The sequence below is a fragment of the Ischnura elegans genome, chromosome X, assembly GCF_921293095.1.
Source record: "Ischnura elegans chromosome X, ioIscEleg1.1, whole genome shotgun sequence".
Lineage (NCBI taxonomy): Eukaryota > Metazoa > Arthropoda > Insecta > Odonata > Coenagrionidae > Ischnura > Ischnura elegans.
Window position 1 is genome coordinate 50,871,295 of NC_060259.1, and position 13,853 is coordinate 50,885,147.

General features: G+C 38.8%; 1 protein-coding gene across 1 annotated transcript; it reads left to right on the plus strand.

Moving 5' to 3' along the window:
- The first annotated feature begins 1,025 nt into the window (after positions 1-1,025).
- Positions 1,026-11,921, plus strand: LOC124171770 (neuropeptide CCHamide-1 receptor-like). Its single transcript, XM_046551078.1, has 2 exons — positions 1,026-1,716; positions 10,986-11,921. Exons 1-2 carry the CDS (start codon positions 1,138-1,140, stop codon positions 11,577-11,579), a joined length of 1,173 nt encoding a protein of 390 aa, XP_046407034.1. The 5' UTR covers positions 1,026-1,137; the 3' UTR covers positions 11,580-11,921.
- Positions 11,922-13,853: the final 1,932 nt, after the last annotated feature.

The window sequence follows — 13,853 nt, forward strand, 5'->3', positions numbered from 1 at the left end:
CATGAGTAACCATCGACAAAAACAGAAAGAGCTCGTTCACTTTGTCGCGAAATTTACACGGATACGACGCCACTTAGATTAACGATTTAATTGACCAGGACTATACTTTAAGTAAACCAATGGCTGTGGTAACTGGCAAAGAGTGTGGCTTATATTGGCACAAATTTAAAATATGGTTTATCACTCCTATCCGCGTCAATTACATGGAAAAATATGAAATAGAAAACGATAATGGACGAACTTAAATTTTAGGGTTTACAGTAACAATTTTTTCTTCGAACATGCAGACCATGTTAAACGCTAAATATACCTATATCACTTAATGTACAAGTGCCGCCGGTAATGAATACACCAAGTAAACATCCAAATTGTGCAAATGCATGAACAGAAAGTCGAACCTGTTGTAATTTTTCTCATGCATTTACAGTTCCATTCCGGTCCAACACAACCGTTCATGCATTTACAAATTTACTTGCATGTTATCTCCATTGTTTTTTCGGATTAGTTGCGTCGAAGTTGAAATCAGTTCACATTTTGTGGCCTATGCTATTACATCTTCATATCAGGTCTGATTTTCGATAGATGGAAATGGTCCTCTATCTATACCATCCTCAGGGTGGCCACCCAGTGGCGCGACCAATCTGCATTGAGGATCTTGATTTTTGGCGTGCTTTTGAGTATGAGTCTTTGATAGGCGGTTTTTAGTCTATAAAAACCATCTCTATTGAAATATGCTGCTATGTTTTCAATTTTAATAGCCTCCCAAATGATGTGAGAGAAATAATGCTTTTCTTTGTCAAGAACTTTTTCTTTTTTAATCATCGGCACTCAGACCTGACCTGAAGATGGCTAGCATAGGCCAACGAAAAATCTTAAATAAACTTCGACGCAGCTTACACGAAAAAACAACGGAGAGAACTCCAATTCACCGCTGCCAAAGTCTCAAGCAGAAATTTTAACTTGTACTTGTTAATGCATCGCGTGACTAGGCCTTAATAGAATATTTCATACTTTCAGGACTGCCACTTCCATGCTAAGAGGAAACACCTGATTACCACAGTGAGAGGGGCCAAGGCTCAGCGACCGATGCCAGCCCTTCTCGCCCCAAGCCGCCGCTAACGCCATCCAAGCCCGAAAATGCCCCACGTCTCGACGGACGAGCCCGCAATGGGCGAGCCCAGGAACTGCTGCCGGGAAGCCGAAGACTCGGAGTACGTTCCGTACGGCCAGCGGCCCGAGACGTACATTGTGCCCATCCTGTTTGCACTCATCTTCGTGGTGGGCGTGCTGGGCAACGGCACGCTCGTGCTCATCTTTGTACGCAACCGCAATATGCGTAACATCCCCAACACGTATATCTTCAGCCTCGCCCTCGGCGACCTGCTCGTCATCCTGACCTGCGTGCCCTTCACCTCCACCGTGTACACGGTCGAGTCGTGGCCCTACGGCGAGCTCATCTGCAAGCTGTCCGAGTGCGTCAAAGACGTGTCCATCGGCGTCTCCGTGTTCACGCTCACGGCCCTGAGTGCTGAGCGATACTGCGCCATCGTGAACCCGATGCGCCGGCACGCGGGCACGCGTCTCTGCACCGGCTCCCTCACTCTTGTCTCGGCGATCGGGATCTGGGTGCTGGCGCTCCTATTCGCAATGCCAGCCGCTGTTTTTTCCTACGTCAAGTCCTACGAGCTGGAGGGGACTCACAACAGGACCATACAGGTGATCAAATTAGCACTTTAAGCCATCTAAGAATCCGTTAACGAAAAGACCGTGGCAAATAGGGGGTGCACAAATCCTTCAGAAAAATATGTAGACCTGTGTATATCTCTTACCTGTATATCCGCCGAATAATCCCCTCGAAACACATTTCCCTATCCAAAACATCTGGTGAGGTCTAGTCTTTTGGAACAATTCGAAAATCCAGACAAGTGAGACGCCAACTATCGGCCGAATTCGGAAGTAGAGCTCCGAGGATACCAAGCCATTACTTTAGCGAACCAAATTGACTAATCGTCGGCAATGTTGGCGATTTTCTGATTTATCTTGCTATTCTGTTGGTATTTAGCCATAATAATGTCGTAAGTAATACATTTTATGCATTCATATTTACGTATGATGCCTTTTAGCTGCCATTCATTGCTACAATTCCCAAACATCAATTCATATCACCAAACCAGAATTACCCGACACTTAGATCCTCGGCCATCGTCTGGCAGTTAAGCCACTCATTATGTAGTTGACTTCTTGCACAATTATTTCCAAATAATATTCTCTAGCTAAATAATATTCTCTAACAGCTCGATATTTATTGAAGCCCTTGGTAATGTATCTATCTACGTTTAGTCTATACAGTTAGTTAAGGAGTGAATAGTGCATGTTAGTGCAAGCTAACTTTCGACCCACTTGAGCCCGTAGAATAGCGGCAACATCTGAAACTAAGCAAAATATAGCATTGCGTATATTAATTAAAATTCCTCACGCTCAGCGAATTAACCTAAGGAAGCTTCCTGACTATGATTTACCTGAATGTAGAATCCATATTTTCTGCGTTTTCACTGGGGCAGAATGGTGGCCAAGTAGGTGGAGCGTTTCCCTGCTGACAGAAGGACCCCGGGTCTAAATGTCGGATGAGGCCCTGGAACACCGTCATTAAAAGACGCCTTCGAGGTGCGATTTTACCCAGCGGAAAAAGGATCCGACCTTCCTACCCTGAATTAGCGAAATGCATACGCCTGTGGCTCAGTCATGGGTGAGCTCTACAGCAACCTGTCTCAGCAGCAGCCTCGAGTGCCAGCACTGGATGGGAGAATTTTCACCGCTTTTGAATTTCTACGATTTTTCGAGAATAGCCACCAGCGTCCTCGAGTCCCGCGATGATGCCGCCAAATGTGGGACATTTCAGGTCAAGTTCAAGTTCAGGGCATTTTAAGCTTAAGTCATGAATGCGCTCGTAAAATGAGACGCAGGGAAACATGTTTACATTGAAAAACTTCTCCACATACACACTAACCAAAAAAACGCAATGGTTGCCAACCTTTCCTAGAGTTTCAGAAGTCATATCTTTGACTCGTTAGCCATTGGGAATTTGATAAGGAGGAGGAAGTAGAATGTAACCACTCTAGGTCGTTGGACGGGAGGCCTTATAACGTTATCAGCCGATCAAGACTCCCTCTGTGAAAGTTTTCAGAACTTAAATGTTTCGTGGAGAGAGACTGCCAACTATATTAAATCCTCGCCTTTAAATAAATTTTTAACTAATGTCCCACTCACTACCTATTATACAGTATTTGAAAATATCTTTAATAATTCTACTTGCAAAATGTCACTCTGGAATTACCCTTTAATTAAGCTGAGATATCCAATTGCTTAACATGAAAGATAAACTGCCGTTAAATTAGATCTGCGCGAATCCTTGAAATCAAAATATCTCAGATTAGGCAAAATTCGCTTTGATTTTCTAGCTAATAGGAAGACTTCATTTTACGCACATCGAGGGTGCGTAAAAAAATACTCGGGATTCCCACCGGGTCAGGATTTGCATATGATTTATGGGCTACATATTTTGGGATATAAATTTTCCACTTTCCAAAATGTGACAACTCTCCAGTTTTTAACTACCTTTTGTTACAATTATAGCCTCTGCATTAAAAAAGGATACTAAATATTTCATGAAAAATTGATATCGAGTACTCTTCCTCGAGGGTAAATTGCTAATTACCATCTTCCTCAATTTTTCTCCAGTTATTACTCCAATTCGATTCAAAGAACGAAAAGATTGATTCTTTTGCGATCAGAGTTGCCATATGAATAAGTATCTCATTCTCATATCTTAAAAAAATATTGCATAAAACTGAAAATTAACTTCAAACATACCATTTAATTGACCTTATTTCTTTGATTTGAGAACCTTCCGTGTTTTCCGAGGTCATGATTATGACTACAAGCAGAGAGGAGACTACAAGGTAGTCCATACTACACCTTACCCTTACTCTCAAGTTGCAGCAAATGGTCCAAAAAATAAATTCTCCATTCATATATTCTTAAAAGGTTCAGTGTAGAAAGGTAAACATGATGTATATTTTTTGCTGAGGATAAAAAAATGAAGCCTCAACATAGAGATCACAATATCGTATTTAAATATTCGGCTCAGAAATAAATTTTTATTCCGCAGAAGAAAGAAATATCCTCAAGCGTAACTTTATAGAGGCCACTTATAACGATGAGTTAAGTACCTTCTTTTTCCCTCCACTATTGAAACGGACCCAAATTTCACCTGAAAACTCTTATAATCATCCCATCCGATTTTCACCATTCTACCCCTAATCTGGTCATTTCTAATATATTTTGTGGAATAAAACCAATAACTTTTCATCATTAAGCTAATGCAGTGGGCATCACTCATTTGTATCTCATATTAATGGTTATAATCAGCTACGGATTAAAAACTTAACCAACGCATAATTTCAAGCGTAGTTAAACATACAAGTAAAAACATGTTAAAATCTGGCTAAGTCCGGGAACTGGATTCATACCTCGCTGAAAATGGTGATATCTCGGTTCGTCTCTCAAATAATCTTAATTTTTTCAAAGCGACTTTCTTCTTTCAGTTTTCAAAGCAATGAAGACTTTCTTAAACTCCGACGCTCAAAAGATCAAAACTATTAACCATGTTGCGTTTAACTAATTAGTTTAATCCATCATTAGTCAAGTCAAATCCACAGCACATGAGATCTAACACAATACTATCAGCAAGCATATTGTAGCTCCGATCTCCTAGTCAAGTTAATTCCAAACTGAAAATCTAGCTCTAAGAAATAATGGAGTTCCATTTAAGGCGAAGAGAAAATTTCAGAACTGCGTTCATGCCGCCTCATTTCACGAAGCGCTGTCGTAAACTGTTCTGATGACCACCACCGTATTACATTTCACAGTGTTAGTTTATCACTCCGCTACGCAACATGATACAACACTAATTACCACAAAAACCGATAATTGGCATAGAACGCAGCGTCGCTTCATGGGTCGTTAACTATTAATTTTGTGTCCACACAATTACCCACACGAAGAGCCACTTCCGTCACATAAAAGGCAGATGAGCAAACAAGGAAGGAGGACTCAAACGACTCTAAAATACCACTTATTGAAAACATCGAAAGTTCTCCGAGTAAAACCATCAATTATGAATTTTTCAAGACTCGACTCTTAAAAGAAAATATTAGTGTAGAGACTGTATAGAATGAACAATATAATGCTGCTAATATCTAGATCGAGATAATTAATCTTATGCATCATTACTGAGCCTAAAAACCTAATGCGTTTTGAAAGTTCGCGTAGTAACCGAGAGAAATGTGAACCACTATTCCACAATTTTAAACGCCCGACAACAGAATTTCTACGTCATAGTTTCAATTTTCCACACCGTGAAAACGACGGTGTTTTATCTATGAGTGAAAATTTTATTTATAACAAAATTCGAGGTAAGGTTCGACTTCATAGAATTAAAATTTTAGTATTTTTCATGCGATGTAAAAGAATACCACCATTATGGAATGGCTCAATTTTATGAAGTTTTTAAAAAAATACATAGATATTGGCAAACAAGACAAAATAAACTTATTCCTAAATTTTATTCAATTTCATTCCATTGCGCGGGGAATTTTCCACTGTTAAAGCTAGCAGAAAGCAGTTTTAGCAATGATGAATGCCTATCCCATTTAATTGTACTATTAATTTCGCTTTGGAATGATCCAAAGGTCTTCAAATCATAAAACATATAGAGAAAGACGATCACTCACATCATGAGATTCATACCACTCAATTACTACCCATTTATCGTATATAATCGCAATAAATGCAGAAGGCAATGATCAGACACTATGAAGTTCACCGAAAAATTGGATGAATAAATAAGATGAATATTAGGATACTTAGGAGAGTCTTAAGTAAGCTCTCAATAATCAGCCTCCTACTGCCACACGCCATGAAAGACAACCAATGATGATAATATTCATTTAATGTTATAACTACGAGAAACGTCTTTTATAAATAGCATTTTGTGTAAATAATTTTTAACCTTTATGACGTTTCATCATAAATTTTGCATCCATAAAACTCAGCATTTAGAATATCAAAGGGGTAAAGATGTATGAACCAAAGACATTGATTCACTCTTACGCATATTTCGAAGAGTAACTATGTTTTAGCTCGCCAGTTTCCACTGGCATATTTAATACCTTTAGCGCCCAACAGAGAGGGTCATAAACTTTCAAAGGATATGTTAGCTACAAGTGTAACAAATGGTATGACCTACGCATGGCATATATTGATTTCCCGCTGTTTTCCCCATTGAAATGGAATTTTAAGAGCTACCCTTCTTACCCTAAAGGAGAACGTTTTAGGTATGCACATTCGGAAACTGATCACACAACACCTCACTCCACATCTTCGAAACGTTTTTTCCTATAAATTTCAATCACGCTCCAAAACATCATTTTGAAATACTAAAATGATATATTTTCTATTGACAGTAAGACTCAAGGCTGTGTTTTAGCGTCCATTTCACTCTCAATGTTCTAGAATACACTTTCAATCCCAATTCAACATTTAAAAGTGTTTACAGTAAAATATTGTAGCTTGAATAATTTTTCTCAGGCTTTCGAGTTTTTGCAGCCCAAATATTTACGCAATCATGACGATTCCATCAGTGCCACCAATAGTAACGTCGACACGTATGCACCTAACACCTCTCCAAGCTAACTTAAATATCAGAGTAGTCTTTATCCCTATGCTCAACAAAGATAGAAACACAAGTAGCAACTAAACCAAAGGTACATAATTATCTAAATCTCTCTAATCTAAGAATACCTCTTCAAGATGATACATAAATAATTTTATTGAGCCTACTCTGGATGTCGTTGACGGGTGTACGCACGTACATTTCCATTTCTTGTTTTTTACTTCTGTAGAAAATGGATTATCATCCTTCACTAATGCCTGCTCGAGATTGTTTTACTATCGCACGATTGGTGAAACAATATACGTCAATTCCCTCGTTAGAACTTTGATAAGATAATACTAAGACCTAGGTATTCTCCAACTTTATACCATATTTATACGTTTCTCCATATTTATACGTTTTCAATTGTGCCTGACATTTATCTGAAGATCAAATTTAAGTCAATCCGCCTTATTGTACTCAAACCGTCTTAATTTAACACTTGGCCAATAATGAGCCAATCGAAGATAGCGGTTTTACAAGGCAAGGTGAGGTACTGTGCGGAACAAATATTTTGTTTATAACTGGTGGTAGCGTTAACGCTACATAGTTTCCCTGACTTTCTTCAGAAAGAAGAATAGTTTTTTCAAAATATAGCACTTTTATCACAATAGTTATGTTGACTCTACCTTGCATACTTACTTCGCTTTCATGTGGCTATCTTAGCCTTTTTACACGCCCGAGTCTGCTGGATGTGTAGCGAGCAGAATCTGTGAGGATTGTAGACCTTTTTTAGATAAGAGAGTGCAGCAGAGTGAAGAGTTGATATGGGTATAGTAAATAATGAGGTCAAAGGTTCCGTTCAAACAATTAAAGCGTGTTTAAAACATCGAAAATACCATTGTGAAAATAATGTCAGTAGGTAAATCAGAAAAATCAGATTTAGAATACTCTGAGAAACTAAATTTTTCAGGAAATATTACAAAACCGCGTATGAAAGTTACCTTATCTGTCGTGGTTGTATAATAACAAAGTATTGAAAACTTAGTACTTTATTTCCACTCTTTAATTCCAAAAACAGAAGCTGATGTGATCATAGGAACTGAACGTTAGTTATCGATTGAAATTCGCGACAGTGAGATCTCCCCGGTATTATAAAAAATAAACATGAATAACCGAAAAACGAGAACAGGAGGAGGACTCATTAACGTCAAAGATGAGATCACAGGCAGAGCAGAGACTTTTGCATGCAGTGATTAGGAAAGTGTTTGGTGCTCCATCAAGTTCTCAGCTAAGCTATTCTATGTACGCGCGTACCATAGACCACCATATTTAAGACTAAATTCTGTGTTGGAGTTAGAGTGACAGATTAGGACTATAAATTCTCAGAAAAATCGCAATGCTGACATAATTGGCGGCGATTTCAACTTTCCATCGATAAATGGGAAAATATTTTTTAATGGAGGTAAAAAAAGGACCTGTACGAAATTTTGCTTAACACATTTTATTCCACTTCCTTGAGGCAGCTAGGAGATACACCGAACAGAGGTAATAATATACTCCGGAGTAACTCCATTCTCCATACCACTTCATACAACAGAGGACACCTCTTAGCAGCGAATATTCCCGAGTACGTCATCAGAACTGAGGCGACGGGTGGTATTAGTGACCACAAGGCAGTGCACGGAAAATTCCATATATCATCTTCAATAGAAAGCCTGCGTCGAGAGGAAGGGTCCATTTATTCTACAAGGGGATTGTGAATGGTTAAAGAAGTGGACTAAGAAGTAGATAACTTTCACACCTCATTGAATGATTTCAAAGACGCGCACTTTCAACCCTGAAGCAAACGCTTTTTGCTTGCGCAAACAAGTTTGCATGAGTATGCATGAGTATTAAAGAAATCGAAATACGAGACAGAGAGAACAGTTATTGAGGTGTATTGTATTGAAAACAAAAATATTGGAGGAATATTTATATGACAGCTTCTAGGTTTTCTGGTCAAACGCAAGTTAGGTACAGGGAAAAGCGGTAGAGTTTCTTCGCTTACACATGCACGAGGGGATAGAGTGACCAACAACCGAGATAGAGCAATGTCTAAAATTCATTTTTTTATAGCGTCTTTACCTATTTCTTGACGAACATATCAATGCATTTGCCATTACTCTATCATAAAAAATGTCCTCTATCTCTATTTAAAGCGGTGGTTTAGAAAAATAACTCAAGCCCATCAATCCCAAGAAATCTCTAGGCAATGATCTTATTCTAGCTCTGAGCAGAAGCTGAGATAGCACTTCATTTGCAATAGTGTTTGAAAAATCCCTAACAGAACACCTTGCCCATAAATATTGTAAAACTGAAAACGCCATGCCTATTTTTAAGTGTGGGGATGAGGAAAAGCCTAGTTAATAAGGAAAAGCCTAGTTAATACAGGCCTATCTTACTTACTTCTATTTCTTGTAAAATATTGGAATATATTATTTTCAGTCCTATTACGAGCCATCTAGATACCTAAAATCTGTTAGCAAAAGAACAGCACGGATTTAAAAAAGGGAGGTCTTGTGAAACCCAGTTAACTCTCTTTCTTCATGATATCTTAGCCGAGTGTCGTAGATATGTTCAAATTGATGCCATACTTTTAGACTTCAGGATGGCATTCGGTAAGATTCCGCATTTTAAGCTGATTCAAAAGTTGGAAGTACATGGCACAGATAAGCACGGAATATGTTCCATATGGATTTATTAAACAATCATGGGCAGAGGGTGGTTTTGGAGGGAGCGAGCTCGGATATTATAAAAGTTATTCAGGTGTACCTCAAAAATGTATTATACGTCCTCTATCGTTCGATATTTACATTAATGACATTACTACCGTGGTCACGAGCAATATCCGCCTCTTCGCGCAGAATGTAGTTGCGTTCAGAGAAATATTTGGGCATTTCGATAGAGTGTATTTATAAAAGGACCTCGCTGCTATAAATGATTGTTGCAGTACTTGGTAGATAGAACTATATCTTAGAAAGTGTTTGGTGATGAATTTCTGAGAAAAGGATATTTCTTCAATAAGGAGTTACAATAATGGGATCCAACGATTGAATCATTGCATGTTCTTAAATTTTCAATGCTTTAACCTTGCATGAATTTGGTATAAGAAGAGCTAACCACTGGCAAATTTTGCTTTGCATGAATGAAGACGCACTTTTTTGTTATTATGCGTAATATTTATATGACCTTGTAGTGCACATGTGGGACTGGTTACTGCCTTTACATGCTGCATGCTGGTGATTGGATATTACCTTGTGAAACGCCCTAGAGGTGGCTCGCAGGGTATAATGTAGATGTAGGTGTGTGACCGCTTTAATGTTGTAATGTATTAGAACGATGGTATGGTATGACAATTATTAATTCTTTACGCTAGTTTGCCTGAATTTCCTTCACACCGGTTTTTCTCCTATGCTTTTCAGTATGCTATAGGTAATGAAAAACTTGGAAATATAATAGACTATATGATTAGTACCACAGGGAGAGTTAAATAAATCAGCAGATACATAATATATATATTTTAGACTGTAGAAGAAACTTTGGTGAAAGCAAAATTCATTGTTGACTTCGTCTTATGTGTGGGAAATGGCAGTATATATTGCAGGAAATCACCTCTCATCAAAGAGGCCTTGGGTTTAGGCTTCAGAGTAAAGCACTGATGATTTTTTTCCGTTGTTAATGCCATATGTCTCACCCAATCTTCATAAATTGGAATGTAATTTTAATATTTATAATTTACTTATCCAGCTACATTTTTAAATACGCAGTGTATCCTTGATAAATATCGAAATAAACGTGCTTCTTGAACTCCACCATATTGGTGCGAGATTAGCCCCGTAAAATTTATGCTTGGAACATTCGGCAAGTGGGGCCTGGTAAATGTATGCATTCAAAGCATAATTTTTACTAAGGCTTAGAGTGGTCCCTTAAAGTTAAAATCAATGGCGTCAATGATAAAATTAAATAGTAATAGGTTAGCAGGTGTCTACACATGAGAAATATCAAGCTGCCAAAACAACTGCCAATATTTACAAAAAGTAGAAAATCGCATTATTAAAAAATATGAATTTTTGCCCAAAAACAGTTTAAATTCTTTCCCATTTAACAAAATCATATCGTTTCTCCTGTAAGAACAAACTAATATATTTAAATGTGCATTTTCGTACCAAATGTCCTAATTCAGTACGTCAATGAAATAAAATGGATTAATTTTTTTCTTTTCAATCCATAGGTGTGCTACCCTTATCCGACCGAGTTCGGAGAAGCTTACGTCCAAGTGATGGTCATGCTCAAGTTCCTCGCCTACTATGCCATTCCACTCATCATCATCGCATTTTTCTACATCCTTATGGCAAAGCATTTGGAGGACAGTACGAGGAACATGCCGGGAGAGGCGGTAACTCAAGCAGCCCGCCAGCAATCCACCCAGGTCCGCGCCAGGAAGAAAGTGGCCAAGATGGTGCTGGCGTTCGTCGTCATCTTCATCCTGTGCTTCCTGCCCTACCACACGTTCATGCTCTGGTTCAACTTCTACCCGAACTCCCATGACATGTACGACGACTACTGGCACGTGTTCCGCATCGTCGGCTTCTGCCTCAGTTTCATCAACTCGTGTATCAACCCGATAGCGCTGTACTGTGTGAGCCGGGCTTTCCGCAAGCACTACAACCGCTACCTGTTCTGCTGCTGCCTTTCCGGCGAGCGCCGCATGGCACGCAATGTCTCCACGTGCGAGTCGTCCAACACACTCGTGCATTTCAACAGCACGTTTCGCCGTCACGACAATGATACTGTGATGACAAACTTCCACCTCGACAAGACCTGATGCTCGCTGAGGACTTCACACCGCGCGCGCCACGCCGACCGGCGACGCTCCGGTGGGAAGAAGGCCTTGACTGGCGAAGTAGACATTTGAAAGACTCGATATGGCACACATTCATTCCTTGTGAGACTCCTCACTCGTGACCTTAAGTTGAAGAGTGTTTTTACGGCGCCGAGTTAAAATGTGACGAATTCGAAGAATAGATAACTTCGAATATTTTGTAAAACTACGGGAACTTCCATTATTCATAAGGTGCACTCTGAGACTCGTTAAAAACTATGTGTAATGTTTCATAATAAAACTGATTATATTGGTGAATTCTAACATAAAATTGAATTGCAGCTGGTTTCGGACCATCACGAGATACTATCCTGTGTGGGGTATCCACAGAAAAAGTCCGTTAATCATTAAAAAAACACGTCAGTGCGGGAAAAGTCACCGAAATAGTAAGGGTATGAACCTGATGGCCAAAATCAGTTGCATCACGATAATAGAGTGCAGTTAACAAATTTACAATCCTTGTTTATACCACGTGAAGTGATAAAAAGTTTAGTGAACAGTTATGAAGGATCTCAATGAGGCTAAGCGTATGACAGTGGCGACATTTTTAGCCACTGTATACCGCGAACCCTCAAACTGGTGAGCTAAGATCACGAGATATATTCACTATCGAAAGAAAAAAAGTGAAATATTTGAACAAGATTTCTCTTCAATTAGTTCCAAAATTAAGGCAATGTCCAAGTGTTAAGTTCGATAGTGTAAGACTGGTGAAACGGCACAAAAACTTAACTCAGCTCTATTTCGCATGGGATATATCAACTGTATTGCGCTTCTGATACGGTGGAAAAACTGCGGCTGTCGGTAGCCGCCGCGAGAGTGAAGACAACTTCGCTATGAGAAATACCTACACCGCATCGTCGCCAAACGATGGCGTTCGGCCACGTTCCAAATTCCGTTGACAGCCTCGGGGCTATGAAAACGCTCTTAATGGTGACATTAATAACCAATAGTCCTCATGAATCCCCACATTCCCGAAGAAAGCATTCGGAGTTCTTCCGTTGTAAACTCTTCATATATTTTTAAATAGCGGTGTTTCGCATATGCTGAAATAATAGAGTAAAATTTCTCATGACAAAATAACTCACCACAGTTCAGGATTTCAATATTATTCACGGTAGCAATATGCAATGATTCCAGGGGTATTGTGGCATATTAGGAGAAGACATCACTTTGAACGCCCTTAAAATGAAGCCATTCCGAAACGTAGGGTCATGTGACATGATGAAAAGGATTGAGACTAGTGAAAAGCCAACAGCTTAACGCAGTGGTTTGAATTATGACAGGCTTTCCATTCGTTGAAAGAAATATTACCACATATCAGGGAGCTAAGAAACTGTGACTACTATGGATTCCACGAAAAATAAGAGCGAAGGAATTCTAACGGTTCTAAAAAAAATTCCTAAGCAATTTTCCTGATAATTGTGTAGCTTTAAGTTACACACCAAAAAACTTTTAATATATTCTTCAAAACTTGAAAAAGATTTTACAAAGTGTCTCATTTCCCTAAATTTCCCTGTTTATTTGTACAGATAAGCAAGAAAGAAAACGTCAAAATTAGCGCTGTCGAGTCCTGGTGGGTCTCATGTTCTACATGAAGCAATGTAAGGAAATGTTTGAAGGAATATCTTGCATTTTACGAGGATGCCATTTATATGATGAATTGAAATGCAGCAATGCAACGGGTCTAAATATTTAACAGCCCTCGTGGAACCACTGAAATTACTTAAAATGTCATACCAGTAACACAATCAGGTCAAAGCAAGCACGGGACGAAATTCCTTTGTTATCACATAATGCATCCACCTGGCCGCTGTTAAGTTATTTTTTGTTTGAAACCATCTTTAAATCTCTTTTTTTATATCATCATATATAGTTGATATAAAAAAATTTCATGCATTTCAGTCACGTTACGCGTATTATGGTCTTGAATACATCAATTGAGGCGGGGTTGGCCCAGAGTTGCAAAGCGTCAATGACTCTTTTCCCTTTCCTCTCACGTCTTCCTAAACGCTAATACTACACATAAAAAGTTTAATAAGTGTTTCTTCATAAAAAAATCCTCTCATAAGCGATATAAAAACAATTCATGGCAATTTTCATGAGTTGAGCTCAAAAAAGAAAAAAATTGAAGTTCCAAAGGCGGGTCAGTAAATGAGATCTTAGTTTCAAAACTTCAAAAATTAATATCATTCTAATTAATGAAGACCTATGTCGAGA